The sequence below is a fragment of the Ochlerotatus camptorhynchus genome, unplaced genomic scaffold (assembly GCF_037179485.1).
Source record: "Ochlerotatus camptorhynchus isolate MF236.1 unplaced genomic scaffold, CSIRO-AGI_Acam_v1.1 ptg000361l, whole genome shotgun sequence".
Taxonomy (NCBI): Eukaryota; Metazoa; Arthropoda; class Insecta; order Diptera; family Culicidae; genus Ochlerotatus; species Ochlerotatus camptorhynchus.
This window is the reverse complement of record NW_027040849.1, coordinates 11,383,734-11,411,411: the sequence shown is the minus strand read 5'-3', so window position 1 is coordinate 11,411,411 and position 27,678 is coordinate 11,383,734. Positions and strand designations below refer to the sequence as shown.

The window sequence follows — 27,678 nt, the reverse complement described above, 5'->3', positions numbered from 1 at the left end:
CAAAATGTTTGAAGCCATGCGTCATAATTTGCATCACCACAAATACACTTTTCAACAATCTTCAACTGGAACATACTCACCAAATCATTAAACCCATCGGGAGTGCGTTCCCGATGTTTCCACGCATATTTTTATCTAATCATTTTTAAAAGTGCTACGAAAAGGGCGGAAATGCTTATAAAAGTGCATCCAAAAATGAGCATCAGAAGTTGTTACCGGCCATGTATTAGGTATAGCAAAATACGTTAAAAGGGGGGCGTCTAAAATTTATTTATTTATTTATTTATTTTTAGTTTATGCCGAGACATTGTAAAGTCAATGGTTTCGCAGTATTGATTGTAAGAGGCCATCATGCGGTTTAATGGCCCATATTTTGCATAATTTGTGCGATGATGTTTTATGGCAAATAAATTTCGATTTCGGAGTTGCCGAGTAGGTGCATGGAAATTTAATTTTGATAAAAGTTCTGTGGAGTCAATGCGTTGCGAAACGATATCGTTTACAAATGAAACCATTGCATATTCACGACGCTCTTTTAATGTTTGTATGTTTATAAGCATGCAGTGTGCTTCATATGATGGAAGAGGAAATGATGTCCAACCTAATTTACGAAGAGCGTATAATAGAAATTGTTTTTGTACGGATTCTAATCTTTCTTCGTGCGTGATTGAAAAAGGAGACCATACAATGCTGCGCTTGATAAAGCCTAGCATGTTATTTGCCCTGTGAATAATTGTGTTGTAATGGTCTATGAAAGTTAGTTTAGAGTCTAAGATAATTCCTAAATCCCTAACTCTTTCACATTTTTCTACATTTTGATTTCCTAGTGCAATTGAAATATTTGAAGTTGTTCTTTGTTGTGCATTTTTTTACATTCAATTCTAGTAGACTTTTTTTGCACCATATGTAGAATATGTGTATTTCATTTCGGAATATATTGATGTCTTCTTCATTTCTTATTTCCAAAAAGAGCTTCATATCGTCGGCATAAATAAGCAATTTGAGTTTTTGAGAATGAAAGAAATGTCATTTACGTATAGAATAAAAAGAAGAGGTCCCAAATGAGAGCCTTGGGGGACGCCTGAAGTGACTTGAATTGGACTCGATTTCTTTCCGTTGAATTTAATTATTTGTTGGTGGTTAGTTAAATATGATTCAAGCCATTTTAGGAGCCCTGACTCAATTCCAATTTTTTGCAATTTAAAAAGTAGCATTGGTAGCTATGCGGTCAAATGCCTTGCTAAAATCTGTATAGAGAGCTTCTACGTGGTTTCCATTATCCATTGCATTCAATGAATAGTCTATAAATTCAAGTAAATTTGTCGAGGTCGAGCGACCCTTGAAAAAGCCGTGTTGCATGTCAGTAATTCTATTTTTGATTTGGAGAAATAATTTTTCGTTGACAATTACCTCGATTGGTTATTTTTAAATTGGTTAAAAATATGCTACGGTAAGGTCAAAAATATGCTATGGTAAATTGTTTCGATATCTTCGACGCACATTTTCCTTGGATCATAACGAAGTAGTGCGCAGAAGGCACCAAGCGCACATAGTACAATACTAAATGTAAAAACATGTTTAAGCTGTAGACTAATATCAACTTGTTTTCTTTTCTGATCTAAAATTGCAGTTTCTAGTCCATGAACAATCACGTCTGAAAAGAAAAAAATGGCCATTATGCAGAATGCGCCAGCAAGATTGTTAATAACCAAGGAAGGATTCCGCGCAGTTCTCCAATTAAAAGGGGATAGCTTCCAGGCAACGATCTTAAATTCGTCCGTCCCTCGTTGTTACCAGCTGCTGCATGTTCCAGTTGTGTTCGATCATTCTTGTACCATACGTGATTTGACTGAACGAGACTCACGATGGCAGCGTTCACATGTTCAAGTCTTATCCATCGACAATTCACAAATTCTGTTCATTGGAAAAATCGGCCTCCACGGTGGTGGACACAGTTGTTCCAAATGTCCCACATACTACTGCGATCGGTGTCTCTATTCGTGTCCAAACGGTACATGTTACGATTACTGTAGCCACCGGTTGAACCACAATTGTGCCTCCCGCCAAGCTGCCCAACGACGCGAGCAGGAAGAGCGTGAAGAACGTAGACGGCGAGCACAACAGGAACGGGACCGCCAGGAGCGCATACGACAGGAGCAGGAAGAACAGCAAAGGCTACAACGTGAGAGAGAAGCACTCGAACGACAGCGGCAGGAACAGGACAGACTTGAGCGAGAGCACCAGGAACGGGAGCAGCGCGAACGGGAACGGCAGGAACGATTACGGGAACAACGGGAACAAGAGGAACGAGAAAGAGAACGCTTGAAGCGGGAGCAGGAAGAAAGGGAACGTCAGGAACAGGTCAGATTGCAGCGAGAGCGTGAAGAACGTGAGCGTCAGCAACGAATACAAGAGGAAGAAGAAAAGCAACAGCGCTTGAAGCGGGAACGAGAAGAAAAAGAGCGTCACGAACAGCTTAGACTGCAAAGAGAACAAGAAGAACGGACGAGACAACAGCGTTTGCAGCGAGAGCGTGAACGTCTGGAACAAGAGGAACGAAAAAGACAAGAGCGTTTGAAGCGGGAGCAGGAAGAAAGGGAACGTCAGGAACAGGTCAGATTGCAGCGAGAGCGTGAAGAACGTGAGCGTCAGCAACGAATACAAGAGGAAGAAGAAAAGCAACAGCGCTTGAAGCGGGAACGAGAAGTAAAAGAGCGTCACGAACAGCTTAGACTGCAAAGAGAACAAGAAGAACGGACGAGACAACAGCGTTTGCAGCGAGAGCGTGAACGTCTGGAACAAGAGGAACGAAAAAGACAAGAGCGCTTGAAGCGGGAGCAGGAAGAAAGGGAACGTCAGGAACAGGTCAGATTGCAGCGAGAGCGCGAAGAACGTGAGCGTCAGCAACGAATACAAGAGGAAGAAGAAAAGCAACAGCGCTTGAAGCGGGAACGAGAAGTAAAAGAGCGTCACGAACAGCTTAGACTGCAAAGAGAACAAGAAGAACAGACGAGACAACAGCGTTTGCAGCGAGAGCGTGAACGTCTGGAACAAGAGGAACGAAAAAGACAAGAGCGCTTGAAGCGGGAGCAGGAAGAAAGGGAACGTCAGGAACAGGTCAGATTGCAGCGAGAGCGTGAAGAACGTGAGCGTCAGCAACGAATACAAGAGGAAGAAGAAAAGCAACATCGCTTGAAGCGGGAACGAGAAGTAAAAGAGCGTCACGAACAGCTTAGACTGCAAAGAGAACAAGAAGAACGGACGAGACAACAGCGTTTGCAGCGAGAGCGTGAACATCAGGAACAGCTACGCATTGCACGAGAAAAAGAGGAGAAAGAAGTAATCAAGTCCAAGCTTCAGGAGGCCTTGGAACAAACAAGTGCTATACGGGATGACGAAATCGGTTACGTTAGCGAAGAGGAGGCTGAAGAGCCATGCAATGAGGTAAATAATAATGAAACACACTCCATTCAACAAGAAGGTCCCATTAACACTACGGAGACAGATTATGGGAATCTGTTACCCGAGGCCAAAGTGATTGATTTGCGGTTATTATTCGAAGCATTGGATACATCGTCACTGAATTTAATCGATGACTCCTACAGTGACCGCGCAATCTCGGAGTCCTGGTACAAACAGATTGAAATAGTTCAAGCAAATTCTTCTAAGCTAATCGAGGCACTATTGATAAGATTGCAAAATAACATGTCGGAAAACTTTGGGCGCTTAATCAAACGAGCGGTAGACATGGAAAATAATCGCAAGGATGGTGCCGAAATTTTCCATGAAGAAATGAAGAAATCTGAAAAGCAACTGGAACGTCTAGCAAGACAAAATCATCACAAACAATTGCGAAAAGAATCCAGACATCAACGTATTTCACAATCCGTTGAGAATAAAGCATTTTTGCAACTGTCGAGAGCCGTAAGAAGAAATTTAAACAAAGTGGACGTTGTACTTCAGCAGCAACTATTGGAGTACGTTCATCGAGGAGGTAAACTACAGACTCGAGTTGTGAAACGCTATCCGGTGATAAGATGGATTGAGCAAAGCTTAATATTCGAACTCATTGTGTACCCAGAGGGAATCGTGGATGAGGTTTTACTTGAAGTCTTCAAAAATTATTGGTTAGATGTGAGGGAGTCATTTGAGTGGCAAAATCGCCAGAAACTCTTGTACTCACTTCGAACGAAGCAGTTGACTCATGGATTAACTCTGCTACATATCAATGATATTTTGGACATGGTTCTTGGTTTGAAATCCGAAGGACTGAACATAATCTGTGAAGAGCAGATCTTTTGGTATCGCAACCTGAAACGTTGCTGGATCAGACGAAGACTGGTGCGTTGGACTTGTGATGAAGAAACTTTTGACGCATTGGTTGAACTGCTCGTGAACATGCCATGGAACAGTTTGATGACTCAACAGTTTCTGAATGCCATTTTCAAAGAACAAAACCAAACAGCAGTTTGCGACTTGCTTAATAAAGTCAAAAATGAAAATGTTGTTCATCCAGTAGTGATGAACATCATCAACCAGATTCAGAACGAAGAAGATTGTGCAACGGCTTGGATTCAGGAACTCAGGTACCAAATTTTGGTTCAAAAAATTTACGAACTGTCTCCCCAGGTCGCCCGTGATGTAGATGCAAAGCTAGGACATCTTTTGAAAAAAGAAAAAGCTGATAGAATTCAAAATTTTATTGACAGAAACAAGAACCTTTTGGAACCAAATATGTCAAAGTTTGCAACAATCTTAGAGCATATCCTGACATATCAAACCTTACCAGATATTTGGGATCATGTTTTCACTGCTATTAAGCAAGAAAAGAATCCCGAAAAATGGATTGGCCAAATTGATAAGATTATAATTTCTTCCATTTTCGGTAAAAGCTATGAATACAGCGTAGATGAGTTAATCGAGCAAACTAATAAAAATTATTTGAAAAACAAGTTCAACTTAGTCCAACTGGCGTATTCTAGAGCTGCGCTTTCGTTCAATTCTTCGCAGTTTACTAAATTCGACAGTGTATGCACCAACAGTGAAGCACTTCAAAAACTCACCCGAAAACCCATTTCGGAGTGGAAGGAAAAGGAAATACGGCATTGGGCACGTTTTGTCAAATTCAGTCCGAATCAGGTATCGCTGGTAGAGAAGATAGCAGTCGTCAGCCGTGCCGTTGAACTTTGCCACAAGTTCTTCCCAAGAGCAACACAGATTCTGTCGTTGTTGATGTTGGCGAACCCAGATGAAGGTCAAGGTCGTCTTGCTCAGATCAACACCGGTGAAGGTAAGTCCATTATTGTCGCAATGCTGGCTGTGATACACGCGTTGAAGGGTGTGAATGTCGATATTGTTACAACGTCTACGGAGTTGTCGATTCCTGAAGTGGAAAAGCAACTACCATTCTTCGCAGCGTTTGGCCTAACGGTGGATGAAAACAGCACGGATCAAGTGAAAAAAGTTGTCTATAGCTGTGATGTTGTCTACGGAACTGCATCAGATTTCCAAGGAGACATTCTCCGTTCAGAGTACTTGGGGAACGATTGCCGGGGAAGTCGCAAGTTTCAAGTAATCATAGTGGACGAAGTGGACAGTATGTTGTTTGACAGCCGAAATCATAGTGTCCGTTTAGCAGATGAGAATCCTGGAATGACTCATCTAGAGGTACCGTTGGCCGTCATTTGGCAGCACATTCACAACATCAACAATCACATGGTTTCGGTCAATGGGAAGGTGCATTTCATCGCGGAGGACTTTGAAGCAGTTGGGCAGCAGATCAAACTGTACTCTGGGGAAGACTGGGAGGCTGTAAGTATCGAAGTGGATGATAAGAAGCAGTTTATATCGGAACATACCGAGGATCATTTGCGAAAATTGCTTCGAAAGTTAACGGATTCTGAACGGGATGAATACGATGCCTATCAAGAACTGAATCTACAAATTCTGGAAAAGGAGGAACAGATTTCTATGAAAGACGGAAATGGTACGGATGAGTTGATGGATGCATGTGAGAAGATGCGCAAGAAGCTAATCGAGCTTCCGTGGAATTACCGAGATCCAGTTGTTGATATTCCGGAACATTTAAGGGACTTCGCTTTGAATCAGATTTGCATCTGGGTAAAGAACGCCATACTGGCTGAATGGGCTTACAAGCGCGATGCTCACTATACTGTAGTGCACGGGAAAATTGTGCCAGTGAATTTTAATGAAACCGGTGATCTCCAGACCAATATGGTGTGGAGCGATGGCTTGACGCAGTTTTTGCAGATGAAGGAAGGGTTGAAAATGGATCCGGAAGGGATATCAACGAATTTCATCTCTAACGTTAGCTTCTTCCAGCGATACGGTTCCAATATCTACGGATTGACGGGAACTCTTGGTGAAGAATCTACACAGGGCTTCTTGCAAGAAATGTATGGCACAGATATGGTTGTGATTCCACCGTATAAGAGCATAGACATCGCCAACAATGAAAACTCAGGTTACCGATGCAAGGAACTCGCACCATTGGTTCTATCAAATCTAGGTAGATGGTTCCAAAGCCTAATGGAGAACGCAGTGTACCACGCTGAAAATGGTCGTGGAGTCCTGGTCATTTGCAAATACATCAATCAGGTTCGGCATCTTTCCAATATGCTGAAGAATGTGTACGATTCCAAAAAAATCTTCATCTATACAGGAGAGGAGGCATGTTTCGAAAAGGACACGATCAACTCGGGTGAGATCATCATTGCTACCAACATTGCAGGTCGTGGAACGGATTTCAAGACGTCGAAAGATGTTGAAAAGAACGGAGGAATGTGCGTGTTGGTAGCGTTTCTACCGGAGAGTTTCCGCGTCGAAATGCAGAACGTTGGTCGTACGGCTCGCGAAGGTAAACGAGGCATGGCTCAGTTAATTGTACACGATGGTAGCAATACGTCCATGGAGGTACTAAAGAAGATCCGACAGGTGCATGAGACTCAGGTAACGCACACAGCCATAGATGATGCCAAGAAGATGCTCGTCCAGGACAGTCTCTTCAATCGGTTTTGCTTGCTGGAAAATGAACTCCTTCCCAGTATGGACGATACGAGGAAAGTGCACGTAAGGGATTTGCTCGAGGCCTATTGGGCTGATTGTTCAGCGTACCATCTAAATATCAGGAAAATTGCCGAAAAGGCTGCTGAATGGTCTGAAGCTACACAAAAAGAATTCGAGCAAGCAGCTTTGAACAGGCTTTCTAAGGAACAGCATGGCAAATTGAACGTAAAGGACCTACGAGAGCTACAAGATAAAGCTGCTGAGCAGGTGGCTATCGAGTTGCCTGCATTCCGGAAGCGTTACACCCAGAACGTATTGAGTCAGTTTTGCTCCAAACTTTCATCAACAGTACCCTCAGAAATGCTAAATGATTTCAAAAGGGGTGAAAAATACAAACCAAAATGTAGCAACCTGGCCTTACGATACAAGTGGGGTTCATTCGAGAGAAAAGCAATTGAAGAAGCCTGGGGCCTTTGGTTGAAAAGCAAACATTTCGACGATGCCAAGATATCGACTGAAGAAGCCACCACCATGTTCAGGGGTGAATTCGAACAAGATCTTAATCACCGAGCCAAGAACGATAAGCTCGTTCAGAATCCCTTCTTTTACGTGCTCAAAGGGAACGAAGAATTGGATGCGAGGAAGCTCGAAGAAGCGGTTATATGTTTTGATCGAGCCATTCTACTAGATCCTGTTTTCTCTGTGAATGCACGGTATAACAAGGCTCGAGCTCTTCTTTCCGATCCCGAGAACAGTGGATACAAGCAACAGGAAGCATTACGCGAGTTGAAGAAGGCAAGAGATCTTATCAAGTCGGTATACCGTCCAAACCTGTTGACCTTCAATACCTTGATTGGACAGCATGTCTACCTAGAACAAACATCCCAACACGTGCACCATCAGTTGGATGTTCTCAGTCAACAGGAAGATTTCATTGCGCAGGCCTGTGAAGTCATACAGACTGCTCAGAAGAAGAACAACGATGTGAAGCTCAGGCTGACAAATTTATACGACTTATGGCAAACGACTGAGGCAAACGAAAAGCACGATAAAGCAATCCGCGAAGCATATGGCAATGGTCTGAAGAGTTTATTCACTGTCGAAGAGAAACTTCCGAGGCCATGGGGTAGCATCATAGCGGTTGCACTTATGGGCATCGCCCAAATTGCCGCAGGATGTCTCATAGTAATGTATACTGGAGGCCCCTTAGGATCGGGTCTCATTGCAGAGGGCGTAGCAGATCTGATCGTGGCCGCCACAGCTGCCATCAAAGGAACGTTTAGCTGGGCTGCCTGGGCAACTCAGAAAGTGATCAGCATCGCTATTTCCATCGTTTGCGCTGGAATCGCTTCTATAAAACAGACCATCAAATCTGCTAAGGAAGCCGGAACTCTGGGGTTAGGGACAATCAAACAAGCAGGAAAGGGGGTATGTAATACTTTCAAGTCCGGTTTAAAGGACATTTCGAGAACATGCTATGATGTCGGCAAAAGAATTGTTGGTCCGAAAGGGGGTGTACAGTTGGCCATCAAAGAAGTAGGACTCGCGTTGGGGAAAGGAGTCGTAAAGGAATGTTTGAACGAGGCAGGAAAATACTGCACTGATCAGCTGTTCATGAAAAATCTTGAAGATGTTATCAGTGCCCGTGTGAATGATGCTCTCATAAGAGCACTTTCGGAAAATACTTTGGTTGTGAAGGCCTTGGAAGAAGATGAACGTACCGGTTCAAGCTACTGGAAACAGCTGTTCATAAAAGAAGGTATGAAGCTATTGAAAGATAAAGACATCAATCAGTGCATTGACATGTTCAAAAATATTGCAAAAGGGGTGGCTGTTGGATCAATTCCTTATGCTGACGATATCATGGATGTCGTTGGAGTGGGAAAATGTATGCATAAACTAAATACATACACGGAAAATTTCATTACGAAATTTAACAAGGTGGTGTGCGATCAGGAGAAGAAAATCAATGAAGCGGTAGTTGATTCGTCTAGTGAACCTTCCAGCCATAACGCTCAATCGACTGCCAAAAACAACCAAGCAGATCGTGATCAATTATCGGCTAAAGAGGTTGGCCAGGCTCCTGATGTTGACTGCGATAGTTCAGACATTAACGTTCAGGAAATTAGGGAAGATACAGTCTACAGCTCAAAGGCACCAGCTCAAGCTGCAGTGAAGCTACGATCAACGTACCGAGAGGGCTCTACTCCGAGAACTCTTGCTAGTGCTTTCAAGGGTACGATTACGGGAAAACTGACTGCTTCGATCAAAGAGAATATTGTAAATCCAGCTGTAAGCCGAGTAACTGCAAAGGTGACCAACGGACTGTTCCACAGTAAGAAAGAATCAGTCTATAATATTTGTAATGAGATTAAAACCGAGCGAGATCTCAGAAGCGAATCAAATGCCTTGGCCAATGCAGCCGACACCCATGAGTCAGAACCTGAACCTAAAGAACTTGGTCCTGAATCCAAGCAGATGATTGACACCATCACCAAGGATGGACATATGCATGACACCACAAGCTTGGCTCTTGTGGCGGGTGTAATTATAGCTCCAATCAGCTTATATGACGAAAAGGGCAACTTTAAGTATATCCTAGGAAGTAAATTGCCGGGCAAAAAAATAGAAATCAAGCATTTCACCAAGTCTATTGAACATACCATGGAACACTTTTGTCCGTTGGATCCCAACATCCCGGTGACTCCTTCCGGAAAAAATTCCTGTGCTCTGGATGCAATCATGGCCCAGCTAAGTCCAGCTCAGCGCGAATCGTTACAAATCAACAATGTGTCCGATCTGCGGGATAAGATGGTTGAACATATCAAGGCCCACCCAAGGCAGGCAGAGCAAATGTTTGAAAAACGTGCCCATTTGGAACGGATAGCTCCAAAGAGGATTTTAAAGGGCGGCAAGGAAAAACAGAAAGAAGAAAAACGTATTAAGTCTAAGCCAGGGAAAAGAGGAGCAGCAAAAAATAAAATAAAAAGAGGTGTGACGCGCCCCAAATACGAAAAAAATGAAAAATTCAACGACATAATCCCAACATATCGAAAGCCTCTCGGAAACGATGTTGAGTGTGATTCGACCACAATGGATTCTGCCACTAGTAAAGAAAGCCAGGTACATCACGTGTTCCCTTTGAGTCTTAGCAATCATCCAATACTTAGAGTAATTAATTACAACCTTGATGATGCGCTCAACTTAATTGTCCTTCCCAAGAGTGAAGAAATACGGCAAAAATATAGCACCAATCGATCCATTCACTGTGGTAATCATACGAAAGAATGGAAGAATTCTATTGCAAGTAAACTTGACAAAGCTGGTGAGTCCGTAAACGTGAAGCAGAAAAATTACAAATTGAATCCTAAGGAGATCCAAAAATTGAATATAGCTGTCCAGCGGGCTAATTATTCGGAGCGACTGGCGTTACGCAAGGGTGAAAGCTGTCTGCATAAAAAGCGTTTTCCGGAGACGAGCCAGCCAAGCGTTTTCCGGAGACGAGCCAGTGCCCTTAACAAAGCTAAAAAAAAAAAAAAAAAAAAAAGCGTTTGACCGATTTATAATTTCACAATCTCACTGCAATTGTATGGATTACTTGTTTGCCAAAAGCTGTTCCAATCGAACAGCCATAATGAACTGCTCGATTGAAACATATATATATTTTTCAATGCTGATGAATGTGGGTATCTAAGTGGAATAATTTTATAAATGGAGAGAGAGACAGATACGCGTATTTTGTCTAAAATGTGCAGACTTCTTCAGTGTCTTTTACTAATACTCGATTAGTAGTCACAAGACACTGAAGAAGTCTGCACATTTTAGATGAAATACGCGTATCTGTCAATGATAAGCAAATAAGGTAGTGGAATTTAATGGAAATTACTAATCCTTCTCTCTCTCTCTTTATATTTTTTTTCTCAGTTTTCTGGTTTCAGTCGTCCATACTTTTACAAGCCCTTTAGTATGGACCTGTTTGAAATTCTGGATCACTCGTGTCTCATGACCAGGCGACAACCGTAACGAGTGCTTTTGGTGTTATTTTCTTTACTCGGTTATGGAGCAGTTCCACGACAAATCGAAAAAAAAACTCGACGTTCTCTGATCTGCATAAAACTTTGCATAAATGTTTGGGCAATCATACACAGTTGTTTTGCTAAAATTTGGCCCTTTTTGATATTGTAAATTTTTAAACAGTTCTTCAAATAAATAAAAACTTTTCTGTTCGAATTTGAGCAAAAATGTGAATCATTGTCCATTACAAACAATTATGCAAAGTTTCATACCATTTGGAGAAGGTCGATAAATAAAAATATTTTTCCGCTTTTTTTGCCTGGACTCTTGTTTCCGACAATCGTTGTCTAGTTCCCGGTTATTGTCACAACATATTTAATTTTGATTTACATAGAGCAGTTCCACGCCAACTGACGATTCGATTTTATTTTTCCCTCTCCGAATCCTTAAAAACCCTGGAGGCGAACCAGCCTAAGGCTGAAAGCCTCCTAAATAAAGCTAAATAATAATAATAATAATCCTTAAAAACTTTGCATAATTGTTCACTAGGGGCAATTAACCATTTTTTTACAAATCTTATCGCAATGCCGTCTGAGATAAGGTTGTATGAAGTTTTATTGCTTTTTCTGAAAAAAATATACATATTGAGTAAACAATTACAAATTTTCGTCAAGAATTAAAAAAGTAGCTATTAAAATTAAAAATGTTTACTTACAGTTGATGTTCTTCGAATTTGGTCAATTTTGAAGTGTTCATTGTGTCCATCGGGAAAGTTAGCATTTTTGATGAGCTTTTGAATTGATATAAGTTTAAAATTTTAAAGTTTTAACAGTTTTGGATTGATCTTTGAAGATCATCAATAAAATATGCACGCAGTTAAAGCTTGGCTTCTAAATCCTTAAAAAACAAAACAACCAATAATTTTTGAGCATCATTCAAATCTTATGCTGAAACCGAAAAACGTCAGGGCTAGAAAAAATGTATGCAGCAAGTTTTTACATAACGTTTATTTTAGACAATCTGTGTTTAATTAATCTCATTACATTTACAGGAGTTGTATACATTGAATGTTTAACAACACATCATACCAGCGACTTGGTTGTGGAATGTATGTAGCACTAGAGGTTTTCTAACAAATGGTAATGGCCTCAAAAATACCTAACATAACTTGAACTGGAGTTGAAATTGTTACTGACCAAATAGTCAAAGGTAATGAAACCAAATGAACAACTGTCCCCCCCCCCCCCCCTAAACCCAGCAACGCAAAGGCTTTCGGTGAAATGGCGTTTGGTGAAATGACATTCGGCCTAATTTTCCATAGATTTTTTCGCCCCTCTCTAGCTCGAAACCTGGCTACGCCACAAACAAGTCGCTGGTACCATATTTTGTGGCATAAAATTCCTGTAAATGTTATAAGATTAATTACAGATAATAATCGTTATTTAAAAACTTGTTCCATAAAATTTATTTGGCACTTTCAGAAACGGGAAATCGCCATCTTGTATTCCAAAATGGCGCGAATAACCGATTTCCGGCCTCTACACGTCATTCCATTCCGAAAATAAATATATTGTAGGGTATTCGAAATTTCACCACAAACCGGAAGTCACCATCTTGGATTCCAAAATAGCGTCAACCATTGATTTCCGGCCTCTACACGCCATCCCCGTTTCGAAAATATGAATCTATATTGTCTGGTGAACCCACTCAAAGTACACTTCCCAGTATGTTTTTTGGCTATGTCCATCCTTCAGAAAACATTTAGAATTTTTAGGCCTAGCGATGCTGGTGGTGCCTGGGTTCAATCCCAGTCAGCGCCGCCAGATTGTTCTGAGGCATAACATCTCTGATCACGCCTTCCTTCGGAAGTAAAGCCGTTGGTCCCCGGTTAATGAGTTGATGGGCCGATAGGTAGGGTCCAGGTGTGGGAGCTGCCTTCCTGGCGTCGGTAGCATTGGTGCTCAGCATGGAAAACAAAATCAATGGAAAACAAATCAAGGAAAAAAAATTTTTTTTAGGCTCGCGTTGATTGCGTTATTTAAAGAAATCATCGTAAAAAAATCGTGTCATTTACTAAAATGTAGTGATCACTAATCGCATTACATAGTGATGCATATAGCTAGTAAATAATCTTATAACCTCATATAAACATGTTTTATCTATTATATATATACACACACACACACACATACACACACATATATATATATTATATCAATAAAATGCACACTATTGTTATCCAAATAAACTTAATATCTAATCCGAACACCCAATTTTTAAACTTTTATTAGATCTCGTATAAAATATATAACCAGTGCACAGTAGTTCAGGAACTAAATCCACCAGAAAAAAAAATACGGTCTGGGATGCATGTCAAGATAAAAAAAATATTGAAATAATTTTATTTAAAGTAGCTATCGCCCTTAAGTAGTATATCATCATGTTGAGGGAAACATAAACATAAATTTGAAATGGCTTGCGCCCCTGATAAACTTGTTACGGAAACAATAAATCTTAAATGGTAAATGTGAGGTGGCTTGTGCCCCTGATCGGGAAAAAAAAATGTTAAATAGTACCACTGAACTGTTAAAAAATTCATCCGGTTGAGGTTAACCACTAACGGTGCAAATCCTTATTGGCGCACAAAAGTTGGCACTACTTAGTGGCGTAAGATAGAAATTTGGACGAATAATGCTTTCAAAATTCTTTCACGGTGGGCGAGAAGTTTGGAAACATATAAAAAAAACTCGAAATCACTTCGGAAAGCACTGATTCACTTGAGAATAGTTCGGAATCATTTTGAAAAGTACTGAATCGGTTCAATACAGTTTGGAATCACCTAGAAATTAACTGAATCACCTAAGAAAATAATTAAATAACTTCGGAAAGTAGTTAATCACGTCATAAAAGTTAGAAATCACTTCGAAAAGTACTGAGTCACCTTAGAAAAGCTTTTACTCAATTCGGAAGTGCTGAATCACTTTAGAAATGTTTTCAATTACTTCGGAAAATCCTGAATCACTTCGGAATGTATTGTTTCACTTTAGAAATGTTCACAATCACTTCTGAACGAACTGAATCGATTCAGAACAATTTGAAATCACATAACAAAGTACTAAATCACTTCAGAAAAGCTTAGAATCACTCCAGAAAGTGCTGAATCATTCCAGCATGTTTGTAATGACTTCCGCAAGTACTAAATCACTTTGGGAAGAGCTGAATTACTCTAGGAAAGTTTGAAATCTCTTCAAAAATTACTGAATCACTTCAGGAAAGCTCGGAGATGATCGTAGTGAGCTGTGCTCGAAGAGAGACTTAGAAAATTTTCAGCCGTCAATTTTTGCTCCGTTTTTTCTAGACTTTTGTGAAGTTGTAATTAGTGTTCCTTCAACTATTTGCCAACCCAGAGTTCTTAAACCACTGATCATCTCGGAACCTAGCACCATTGGTTGTTCTTTGTGGCTCTTTGTGTTCCTTACAAGTGGGTCAGATTCTCCGATTAGCAGCCTGAATCCATTCAGCCACAATTGTGCTTTCATCATCTGACTAATCAACTGATTGGCCATACAGGATTTTTGGTTCGCTTGTCCGATACTAAGAATAGGAAAACCTATTTTCGAGCCCAGTCAACCAACCCTTGAGTATGGAGATCACTGTAACAGGACATCGTTCATGGATCAATTTGGTGAGTCCGTTGCAATTTATTCTGGTGCTTATAATTGGCAGGATCCAATATTGGACAGTTTGATGTTTATAAAGTACTATCAGTTAAAACTGTGTTTTTGAGATTTGTCTATATATATTCTTTGGTGCTTCCTACATCGGTTGCAGGACAGTGTTACCGATTTATATTGGATAATCCAAAGCTATGTTGATCATTATAACATTAAATTTTGAATAACAACCCTAATAAACAAATACCATAAACGAACTGTATCTCGGATAGGTAAACCATCCCACATAGGGTTTGGATGATACCCCGAACACGTCGTTAAGCTCTCTTTTATGGTTATTTTTATTAGGGAAATGATAAGACAATCTTATTCAAATGTCGTAATAATACCTCTGACCAAGGAAGAATGATTTATATAGTTTTCATAAAAGTTGACGATACAAATACTAATGAGGAAAGGAATTCCGCATTTCCTTTTCCCAAGTCCTTTTCCTCTCCTTCCCTTCCCTTCTTCTCTTTTCAGAAAGCGAGTAATGGCGCTATAACCATATGCCATATAGGGCTAGGACAAGAGTTAGTGCTCAGGTCCCAACCGCTAGAAGAAAATGGTAGCGAGCAAGGGCGCTATAACCTAGGCGAATACAGCATTCCCTCCGTATAGGTTACGTCCGCACACCGCTCTCTGTTGTCCTTCGACTGAGGTCGGCTGGATCGATTGAGGGATGGCAGTGGGTTGGCGGTGCCGTCCACGCTTGTACGGAGGGAGGACTGTACGCTCGAACACAAGGGGTAAATACCTGTGTTCCATCCCAGGAGATCGGACAATCAAGGAGTGTACATTAACTTTCTTAGCTCTGTCACTCCCAACGATTTATATAGCCTATTTTCAAATCCTGCATACGGAGCGGTTGGTACGGTATGTCCCCGCTCTTTGATTACCTGTGGATTAAATGTTAACCACTGTCTATACTTATTAAGTAGACATGGTAAACATTCACTTCCACATAAATTAACTTAACGCTACACAGTAGGCCTGGCCGCTTTATTGTTTGTTTCACATCCTTGATGTGCAGCAGGCATTAATAATGACAAGAAAAATGATAGATGTATCATTTTCCAGGATTCTTTCAAGTACTGGCTGTGTATGTGTAGACTAGACTAGACTAGACTAGAATCACTTCAGGAAAGCTCGGAATCTCTTCGGATAATATTGAATCACTTCAAAAATGTCGGATTAGAAAATACTGAATCATCCCAGAAAGTTGATATCATTTCCGCAAGAACGGAATAACTTCAAAAATAATTGAATCAGTTAGGAATGCACAATACTTCAGAAATGTTTGGAATCACTTCAGAAGTACTGAAGCGCTTCAGAAAGTTCATAATCACTTTGGAAAGAACTGAATCATTTTAAAAAATACTGACTTAATTCAGAAAAGCTCGGAAATTCTTCGGATAGTATTGAATTACTTAAGAAAAATCCAGAATCTTGTTGATAATTGAATCACTTCAGAGAATATTTAATCACTTCTGAAAAACTGTAATCACTTGGGGAGCACATAATCATCCAAAAAAGTTAGAAATCTCTTCTGAAAGTACTGAAACCATTTAGAAAATCTCGGAATCAGTTTTAAAAATACTGAATTACTAAGGAAAAGCTTCAGAAAGTACTGAATCACTTCAGATAGTACGGAAATAATTTAGCATGAGAATGATTAACCGCTCGTGGTTGCAGAGAAGCAACAAACGATGCATGAGGTTTGTATCTGCAATGTGTAAAAACTGGTGATCTCATACTTTACGATAGGCTATAACAGTGCCGGCTGCGTTCAAATGTATGTCAATTTGGGAATGGATAGGAATGTGTTGACATGATTATCGCTTTGTTGGAAACCGAGAAATCCTCCTCACTTCCACGTATTTTTCAATATTCAACAGGATTCACTTAAGGGAGTATTAATTCTTATCGCTAAGCCATATTAGTACTCAATTGTGAAATATCGGTTTTGGCAACATAGATGTAGTACAGTCATCTCTCCATAACTCGATGTCCACTAACTTGATATCGAGTTATAGAGTCGTAGTAAAAATGAATGTCATGGCTACTACGATAGAAAATTTACATGAGATCGTTATTCCATAATTCGATGGTCCCTTTAATATCGAGTTGTAGGGAGTGCACTGTAGTTATGTTTTCGAAAACGAGATCTATCTCTACTGACATCACATTATATGAGGAAAGTTTGGAATCCATTGGAAAAGTTCAGAATTATTCCAGAAAGTACTGAATAGCTTAAGAAAAGTTTAGGACCACTTTGGAAAGTACTGGACCATTACAGAATCACATCGAACAGGACTGAACTTTACAAAAGTTTTAAATCACTTCGGAAAAAAATGGAAACACTGCATCCGTGTGTTCAGGTCATAAAATATTTATTTATTATTTATTTATTATTATTATTATAGTCCATCTGACTTGATAGTCTCAATGAAACACTTAAATCTAAATGTAGTCACTCATTAAAAATTAAAAATTGGCCAACAGCAAACGATGACGAAACATCGAGGCATTGATGTCAAAGTCAAATAGGACATCTTAATACACCCACGCGTTGAATTGATGAATCATGGCGACAAAGGAACTGTTTGCAGCATAGTTGGTTGCATGTACTACTTCATGTAGCAAGGTTCTCGGACGGAGTGTTCGGGCAGGAGCATACAGATTAATTTTGGCCAGTAACTCAGGAACATCATATTCTGCTAGTAAAACTTTAGCAACGAAGACGACCTGCGATATGTTTCGTCGCTTAGCAAGAGTATCCAAACCCAGTAAACGACAGCGGTCAGCATACGGTGGTAAATTCAGCGGGTCACTCCATGGAAGATAGCGCAGTGCGTATCTGACGAATTTGCGTTGAACAGCTTCGAATCGTCCACTCCATACAGCTTGGTAGGGATTCCAGACAACACACGCGAATTCCAGTAGTGAGCGTACCAATGAACAGTAAAGGGCCTTAAAACACAGAGGATCACGAAATTCCTTAGATATCTTGAACATGAATCCAAGCTGTCGATTAGCTTTGTCGATCGTGGTTGAGAAGTGGCGAGTGTATGTGAGCTTTTCATCCAACATGACACCGAGGTCTTTAACGTGATCGACACGTTGAACTGCAGTTCCAGCAACGTTATAATCAAACAAAATGGCAGTCCTAGTTCGACGGAAACTAATTACGCAGCACTTTGAGACGCACAGGACCATAAAATTACGTTCACACCAATCATTAAAGATTTCAAGAAGGTTTTGTAGTTCTAAACAGTCGGCATAGCCTCGAACGACTAGATAAATCTTCAAGTCATCGGCAAAAAACAATTTACCTCCTCGTAGTAGAATAAACGTTACATCGTTCACAAATAAAGAGAAGAGCATTGGTCCCAAAGTGCTACCCTGTGGAACTCCTGATCTGTTCGAGAAACAGTACGATGAGTAGTTTCCAATGCATACAGTAACTTCACGTTGCACGAGGTACGATCTAAGCCAGCTGCAGAAGGAAACAGAACATCCAATTTTTTCAAGCTTTGCTAGCAGAACGTCGTGCACAACTCTATCAAAAGCAGCTTTAAGATCAGTGTAGATGGCATCCACTTGAAGTTTCTTGCATACATTTTCCATACAGAACGACGTAAAGCTGACGAGATTAGTTTCCACGGAGCGGCCAGGAAAGAAACCATGTTGACATGTACTTATGTAATGCTTGCAGGAAGCAAACAATCTCTCATTTATCAGCGACTCAAACACCTTAGATTCAACCCCAAGCGAGGTAATCTCACGGTAGTTTTCCACATTGCGTTTGTCTCCTTTCTTGAAAACAGGGAACATAGTAGACCGTTTCCATAGTGCGGGAAATTTCTGTTGACGAAGTGACAGGTTGAAGAGCAAGGACAACGGAGCAGCTAAGATATCGGAGCATTTTTTTAGGACTGCAGATGGAATAACACTCGGACCTGGTGAAAATGATGATTTGGTTTTACTCATCACAGAAAGAACCATTTGTACATCTACGGCAAAAACATCCATGTTTACGACGTCGGTTGGCACATCACGGACGGCTCGCTCAATTTCTGCTTGCGATGGGGAGTCATTCGAGAAGACGCTTAAGAAGTGCCTAGCAAATAGGCTGCATTTGTCCTCAGTTGTCAATGCTACGTCATTGCCGAGAAACATTTTTGACGGCAGTCCAGTTTCCTTCCTCTTAGTATTCACAAACGACCAGAATCCCTTGGGGTGGCATTGCAGATTATGTTGAGTACGAATTACATACCTCTTGTAAAGAAGCTTGTTGTAGTGGCGATAATCATTGCTGGCAATTGAAAAATTTCGCTTGGTAAGGGTACATCGTCGATGAGTAAGAGCACGGAGAGCTCTAGATCGCACTCGTTTCAGGTTGCGGAGAGTAGCGTTAGACCAAGGCGGTTTTCTTGGAGGTTGGCACTTCGGTACTGAAGCACAAACACAGTCGCGCAAAAGGCTATTATAGCGAGCGGCTGCTGTATCGATATCAAGGTCATTCAACACGTTCCAGTTGATCCGGGACAAGGAACGTCTCAGCAAACGGAAATCGGTCTTCCGGAAATTGAGCCGAGTGGCAGTCATGGTTTCATCAAAACGAATTTGAGATCCGTTCGCGATAGATATATCCAAAGCAGGATGGAAATTGTCAATAGGAACGATGACATCAGGCGCTTCAACGACGACACAGTCCAGAAGTGCACTTTCGCTAACAAAAACCAAGTCAAGAAAACGAGACTGGAAATTGGGACAGGAGTAGTTGAAGATGCAATCGGATCTGGAAACGCATAACCCTGGCCTGAGGGTGACAAGCTAAGCCCAGGCTGATTAAAATCACCAAGCAGAAGAAGCACATCCGTTATATCAGCCATGGACGATGCAAATTCTGTAGCATCCAGATGAAGCTGCATTGTGGTGCAGTCATGTCGACGTTCAGGGGGAATATACACCGCTCCAATGAGGATGTCCCGCGAAGTGAGGTTGACCTTAACCCAAACCGCTTCAATTGTAGTAAATAGTTCGTTGGAGATTACGCAGGAGGCGAATTCGTTGGAAACAGCGATGAGCACACCACCACCGCGAGTACGAATGCTGTTGGATGAATTACGGTCTAATCTGTAGACAGTAAAAGAGTCACCAAACAGTTGCACTGAATTGATCCTCCTATCGAGCCAAGTTTCCGTGAATACATAAACGTCATATTCCCCGTCAAGCGCAGCCAGATAAACATCGTCCAATTTAGTCATGAGCCCCCTGGTGTTCTGATAGTAGACACGTAAACCGCTAGAGGGTTCGGTGCGAGCCGTGTCAATGATAACTTGTCCAGTATCCGCACGAGAGAACGGTGAACTATCAGGCAGCGAAAGATCACCTGACGTAGAAAGGCTCGAAGTGGTGGCCATAAGCGAAGATGAACTGAAACGAAGTGGCGGATCAACAGTTGAATTCACATGGACGAGTTCATACTTGCCGTAAACGAGTGGTTGGAAGACCCCTTCACCAGGCCCACACACAGGGCCGGGACGGCTGCAGGTCGCTGGCGGGAATGGCTCGACTGTGGCGGGGGGCTCGGGGGCTTCCATGATGCCAACGGCAGTGCGTCCCAGTAAACGAACAGAAGTTGATTCATCATAATGGTGTAAGTCGTCAATCTTCGGCAGGACTAGATCAGAGGATCTGAATGCTTCTTCCGGTGAATTTTCTGTGGAGCGTCTCGGCTTCTGGTATGGTGGGGCTGGTATACTGTTAATGTTATCTTCAGACCACAATTGTCGAGGAGCAGACATATACAATGGCACTCTGGAAACCAAGAATTTTTCAGACAGAGCAGTTGTTGCTTGCTGATTATACTTGCCTACAGTTGGAGTTTGGAAGACCCCCTCTCCTAACTCAAACGCAGGGCTGGGACGACTGTTGAACGCTGGCAGCATAGGCTCGACTGCGATGATAGGATCAGGGGCTTCCACAAGGCTAGTTGCAAGTGTGCGTCCGAGTGTCGAGTTGAATAAAGCAGGTTGTGCTTTATCGGAAATGATCGGCTGTAGGCATAATACATTTCAGGAAGTGGATTGTTCGAAATAATGTCGTACTTGCCTGAGATAGGGTTTTGGAAGACCCCTTCATCAAATCCAAACACAGGACAGGGACGGCTGGAGGTCGCTGGCAGGAATGACTCGACTGTGATGGATGAATTAGGGGCTTCCATAACACATATGGCAGGCGTGCGTCCCGGTGTCCAACATGGGTCAATCACGAAGGAGTTCATTGTTGAAGTTCGACTAGAAGTGATAATCGTTTCAGGGACGGAATTATTCATAAAGCGATCATACTTGCCAGCGGTTGGATTTTGGAAGACCCCGTTTCCGGACTCAAACACAGGACCGGGACGACTGCAGGTCGATGGCAGGAGAGGCTCGACTGTGATGAGGGGATCAGGGGCTTCCAAAATGCTAGTGGAAAGTGAGCGTCCCGGTAATCGGTTGATAAAAATGTGGTGTTGAGGTTCAAGTTCCTGACCCGGCAATATCACTCCGTCATAGATGATTGATGACTGGAATTGGCGGACTTTGGAGTTGTTTGCGGTATGTTTATTTGTAACAATCCTTGAGGCTTCCAAAAATTTTCGACTCTGCGGTTGTCCACGAATTTACGAAATAGCATTCCTTTGGGCCATGTAGAGGACGAAAGAGCTTTCGACGTCAAATCTGCTGAGACACCGACTTTGAAAGAAATGAAAGACATGGTGCTGACGTCTTTGTTCTTTGAAACCAGTCGGATAACTTCAACATCGTCGGTTGACAAACGATTTTTGGCCAGCTCACCAATTTGCTCAGGAGTCACATCACGAGAAATCCGAGATAGGTAAATTCAAAACTTTTCCACCGGGGCAGGCACAGTGAAGTGGCCTAGGCTTGGAGATACAGATTTACCAGTAGCATGCATTAGGTTTGGTACATTATTGTCCTTTCTTGGAAATAACCGCCGGCTTCCTATGGTTCTTGACATAAAACCAGACCGTCTGGAGGAAACTGGAGTGATGGAAGCAGTATTGGTCAGCTTCGTGAAATTGGACCGAATTTCAATTTTCAAGTCCTCCAGAATCTCTTGTTTTAATTTCCCCAGCAAGTCCGTATGAGTACTCAGCTGTTTCTCCAGACCAGCATCATATGCAGCCTTTATATTCCTACTATGCCGAATGTCTGACATTATGCTCGCACAAGATTTACACATCCAGAATAATTGCCTGTTCCGGTCAACTTCATCCAACAGTTCACTTGGCAAGTGACAGCATTTTGGGTGAAATACCGCATTACAGAACCCACGACAGGCAATGGTTTTTTCATGGATGTCATTGGCGCAAGCATGGCAAATTACACTCATTTTGCAGGAACAAGACGGCACTGCAAAAATAACACAAGCACAGGAAAAGCTCGAAAGTTTCACAATTTTGCTGGTAGATGGCGCTTCGGAAAAAAAAATCGCGTGGGGTGTGCTTTGGAATATGTACGTAAACAAAGCAAAAATGTTTCACATTCACTATACCACGAAAACACAACACACCGAGTGAAATTCACTAAAACCGAAAGCAGTAGCACAAAAACTAACGAGCGGGCAACGAAGGTATATTTTATGACCGTTACATCAACATAAAATGCGACGATAATATGCGAGAAGGATAGACTCACTTCCGATAGTGTAAAATTTTCTGGACTGATTTAACACTTTCGGAAGTAATGCCACGAGTTCTTGGGAACGTCTGAAACAAAAACGTGATATAAAAATATCATCCGTATCTGGTAACATTAATTGTAACAGCACAAACATTTCTGGTTGTTATTTCAAAGATTTGCATTGCTACGATTGCGTTATTGACACGCTCACATGCTCGAGGAATTTGGCATTCAACTTTTGCTAAAAGTAGCAAACGTTGGGTTCACCAGATTTTCTAGATAAAAGTTTCCGTTAACGAAGTAAGGTTCTTGTATGAAAAAGTCACGACATGGGATGTTCCATTTTGTATTAATCTACACACTTAGAAATACCTAATCTCACACGTGACAGAAACCATCTTTGACATAAAGGATGAGACGTAAACAAACATGTCATGTAAAATTATATGCTCCAAGACTGAAAAGTTCGTTACTCGTCGGAAAGTACGTTGGATTGAGCAGAATTTAGCGTCTGTTGTGGCTAAATTTTATGTCAAAATTGGCACTCGTATATGTCAGCTTCAGAGCACCTACATTTACATGAATTTTTCTAAGTGTGTAGCTTTGGAAACTTTGTTTTGCCCACGAATGTTTACGATTTTTTTTTAGAAATAGTTCAAGGTTTTTCCTGAAATTTTGAGAAAGTTTAGTATGATATGAGATAAATAAAAAACGAAAATTATTGTGCATGGGCAAAGTTAGCTGAACTTTTGGAAATTAATCATAATTTCAAGAAGGTAAATGTTCGACGAACATTAGAGCCATTTTCGCCCTTTGGCGTTTTGTTGTGTGGCAAATGCCACATTCGGCACCTGTAGAGTACGGTGCTGCTCATCATGCAGCGGCGATTAAGTGCAAATGTTTTGCAACGTATCATATAACCTAGATAATACACTATTTGAATCATCGTCAGAGGTGCATGCATCGTTATTTTAGGCAGATTTATGTTTTAAGGGCGCATGTAAATATTGGCTCAAATTTTAGGAACACAGCGTTGTTTAGAAGTGATCTTCGGTTCTTCATTGTCAATAGTAAGTACTTTAGTTTTATGTTACAATCTGTTCAATTTATGCCGAAAGTATCAATATTTTCCATTTAGTAACCAATTATTTTCAGACGCCATGGTCGTTAGGGCCGCTTGTCCTCATCATCCGCAAAAAGCAATTGATTGATTCGATGCAAATACCTATACAACAATAAATGGTTTACGGGTGAAATGCATCTTTTTGTTTGATTTTTGATGAAAGAAATAATTAATTAATCAATAAAAATCATATATTTTGGGATTCATTCAGAAAAATGAAGTATAAGTATAAGTTTAATAAAGAATCCGCAGGAATGTACACGAATTTTCCAAATCGATACCCAAGCAGGATTACCTCGGGTGCGGTCCAAACAAGGATCGAAGAGAAATAAAAGTCAAACAAGGAACATTTTCATCTAATATTTGGCACTGAGAAGTGCTGATTAAATTTGTTGTAGTTTTAGGTAGTAGTAACACTTCCTTTAGCAAAAAGCAAATAGATCCGCAAGCGAGAACACGAAGTGGACTGAAAAAGTCCATGAATGATTTATTTAGGTTGTAGTCATCTAATTTTTTTACATGTATATGCACCAAAGGCGTATTATTTCCATATTTCCAAAATTTCTATATGGCAACTATTTCTTAGCCGATAATTAATTGTTCTTTGTTTGTAACAAAATTCACTTAATTCTATGTCTAGTAGGAGTTGGGCGGAATACTCGCGGTTTACCCGAGGTTAGAGGGGTACATTGTCGAAGGATAGGAAAAGGGGAGGAGCTTGGGGGCAAGGTTTTGTTGTCTCATCAGAGCGATGTCGCCAGTATGAACGGTAGTGTGGTTCTAGATTCGTCTGGAGTTTGACCGGCTATGGAGACCAGTGGGCGACGATGAGACGCATTGAGACGGAGGACAAGACAAACTAAAACTAATAAAGATATACAAAAGACAAACGAATTAAATTCTTATACTAGACATTTGCAGAAACACATAAATCGACTGCATATAGCAGAGATCGCGGGTACCCAACACGTCTCTGATAGGGATATAGGGTTGTCTTCCTTGGGCCTCGAGGTTATTCAAAAGTCGCTCTCTGGCGGCGTCATTATCCGTACATTGCCAAACTGCGTGATCGATGTCGTCGTAACCGTTTCCACACCGACAGATGTTCCTGTCCACGAGGTTTATTCTATTGAGATGCGCATCTAGCGAGTAGTGGTTGGACATAAGTCTACTCATCACACGAATGAAGTCACGACTTAAGCCCAAGTCTTTAAACCACGCTCTCGAAGAAACATTAGGAATAATTGAATATAACCACCGTCCAAGATTTCCAGTGTCCCAATCGGTTTGCCAACTCGAAAGGGTACTCCGACGCACTAAATGGTAAAATTCATCGTGTGAAATTTGCCTGTCATAAAATTCGCCTTCCTGCGCGCCCACCTTTGCGAGAGAGTCCGCCTTCTCATTGCCTGGGATTGAGCAATGTGAGGGGACCCATACAAAGGTAATCATATATGATCTTTCGACCAGCGCACTCATCTGCTCCCTTACTTTTGAAAGGAAATAAGATGAGTGCCTACCTTGTTTCATCCACCGAATAGCCTCAATCGAACTGAGACTATCCGAGAAGATGAAGTTATAGTCTGCTGGCATGTTGGAAATCATCCCCAATGCGAATTTGTTTGCTGCCAGCTCAGCAACATAAACGGAACAAGGTTCCTGAAGTTTGCGGAAGGCGCTAGAGTTTTCATTGAAGACACCGAAGTCAGTGTACCCACTGAGACGTGACCCGTCTGTAAAATATCTTTTCACGCAATTGACGTGTTGGTTCTTTTCAGTGAAAATACGTGGGATAATAATAGTTCGAAGTTGATCTGGAATCCCATGAATCACTTGTTTAAGGGACAGATCATATTCAATTGAGGAGCTGCGATTGGTGAAGTGAGCACGGTCTGGAGTATAACAAGGAAGACACATATCCGAGAATATGTAGTGGTGGTAGATTCTCATAAATCGCGATTGTGTGTTCAGCTCAAGAATTTCTTCAAAATTTGTTATCGTTTGGGTACTTTGCCCTATGGAAAAAGCTTGAGCAGAGCGATAGCAGTGCTATAAAGAGCGAGCACTCAACCGAACGAGACAGCAATGCACTAGTATACTGCTGTTCTGTGCGCTCATGGGTGAGAACCATGATAGTTTATAATCAGTAATTATTGATCTAATGTTTACTCCTGCCAAGGGCAATACGCAGACAACGATATTGAATTCGTTCCAATTTGATTAGGTGACATTTTCTTGCCGAGAGAAAGCAGAAAGAGCCGTACTCTAGAACTGAGAGAATTGTTGTTTTATAAAGCGGTATGAGGTCTCCCGGATGAGCACCCCACCATGTGCCTCAAATTGAACGGAGAAAGTTAATCCTCTGTTGACATTTTTGCTTCAAATACGTAATGTGGGTATTCCAAGTGCACTTTGAATCAAACCCCCAAGGTACTTGAAAGACAAAGATTAAGCTGCATTTGGGCTGGGTACCGCTTTCGAGTAAACACTACCAGTTCAATTTTCTGCGGCGAGAATTCGATCACTAGATTCCTAGCCCAAGAAGGCAAGTTATCTAAGGAACTTTGCAATGGACCTTGCAAGTCCACGGCATATCGACCTCTTACGGAAACCACACCGTCATCTGCAAGTTGTCTTAGCGTGCATTGTTCTGCCAAACAGTTGTCGATATCTTTGACATAAAAGTTATAAACTGAATAAAAAGCCCCTTTAATGTCCAAGAATACTGAAGCCAATTGCTCATTGTGCGCAAAGGCCAGTTGAATATCTGTTGAAAGCAGCGCTAGACAATCGTTTGTTCCTTTGCTCTTGCGGAAGCCAAACTCGAGTCTCCGAAGGATCATTTTCTCCAACAATTTCCGAATGCACGAAAGCATAGAAATTGGATGATATGAGCTATGGTCAGACGCTGGTTTGCCAGGCTATTACTTTGACCTGTCTCCATTCAGGCGGTATAATGTTGTTTTCTAGCATAGAATTGAATAAGTCTAGCAAGCGTCTTTTAGCGATATCTGGGAGATTTTTCAGATGATTGAATTTAATCATATCGCTTCCTGGTGAGGAGTTGTTCGATGAAAGAAGAGCCATAGAGAATTGCAGCATTGTGAATGGTCTATCCAGAGAGCTGCCGTTCGGAGACGCTTCTTGAAGAATTGCTGTTGTGCTAAAACTGAGTCCGGACAGACCTTTTTAGCGAAATCGAATATCCATCGGTTGGAGTATTCTTCACTCTCATTAGAAGATGAGCGGTAACGGATGTTGCGAGCCACCCTCCAAGGTGTTCATTGAGGTTTCTCGTGAGAGTCCCTCAACGAAATTGCGCCAATAACCACGTTTCTTTTCTCTGACTAATTGTTTCAGCTTTGTCTCAAGTTTTGAATATTCCTCGAAATATGTGGAACTTTTGTGTCTACGAAAAGCTTTGAAAGCATCAGATTTTTCTACATGCAATTTTGTGCATTCTTCGCCCCATCCAGGTGGGGCTGGTCTCCTTTTGAAGGGCGCACTTGGAACTTTTATTTTTTGTGCTTCCAGTGAGCTTTTGTACATCAAATCGGCGAGGAATCGATATTCTTCCAATGGTGGAAGCGTATCTATTGATTCGACACAGATTGTCACCACCGTTGCATATTTCTGCCAGTCGATGTTCCTTGTAAGATCAAATGGAACTAGAGATGGTTCTGCAGATTGAGGGCCTCACTCAATGGAAATGATGATTGGCAAATGATCGCTACCATGGAGATCATTGATAACCTTCCACAGACAATCCAATGATAGTGATCTTGAACACAAAGATAGGTAGAGTCGGCTTTCTCGATCCTGAGGCTTAGCTATACGTGTCACTTCACCAGTGTTCAAAATAGTCAAGTTGAAATCGTTACATAAATCGTAAAAAATAGTCACCCTATTGTCATCGTATAGATCGCCCCACCCAGTACCATGGGAGTACATATCACTCAGAAATAATACGGGGGATGGAAGAATCGAAACTAAATCAGCTCATTCTCTGCTTGAACGTCAAGCAGTACAGTTCGGTCTTTGCTCGCTCTGTCGAGTTGTTCTAAAGTTTCTAGTTTGTTCCAAACATTCGCAGTTTAATCGCGTC

The 27,678-nt window shown here is 41.4% G+C and overlaps 1 protein-coding gene across 1 annotated transcript in view; it reads left to right on the top strand.

Annotated features, from left to right (window-relative positions):
• Nucleotides 1–1,635: 1,635 nt before the first annotated feature.
• LOC135709544 (uncharacterized) overlaps nt 1,636–27,678 on the top strand; it is a 36,672-nt gene continuing 10,629 nt past the window's right edge. Inside the window, exon 1 of the mRNA XM_065231938.1 lies at nt 1,636–9,964. Coding sequence (XP_065088010.1) covers nt 1,669–9,964 — 8,296 coding nt within the window. The 5' untranslated portion in view covers nt 1,636–1,668. The remainder of the gene's footprint in view (nt 9,965–27,678) is intronic.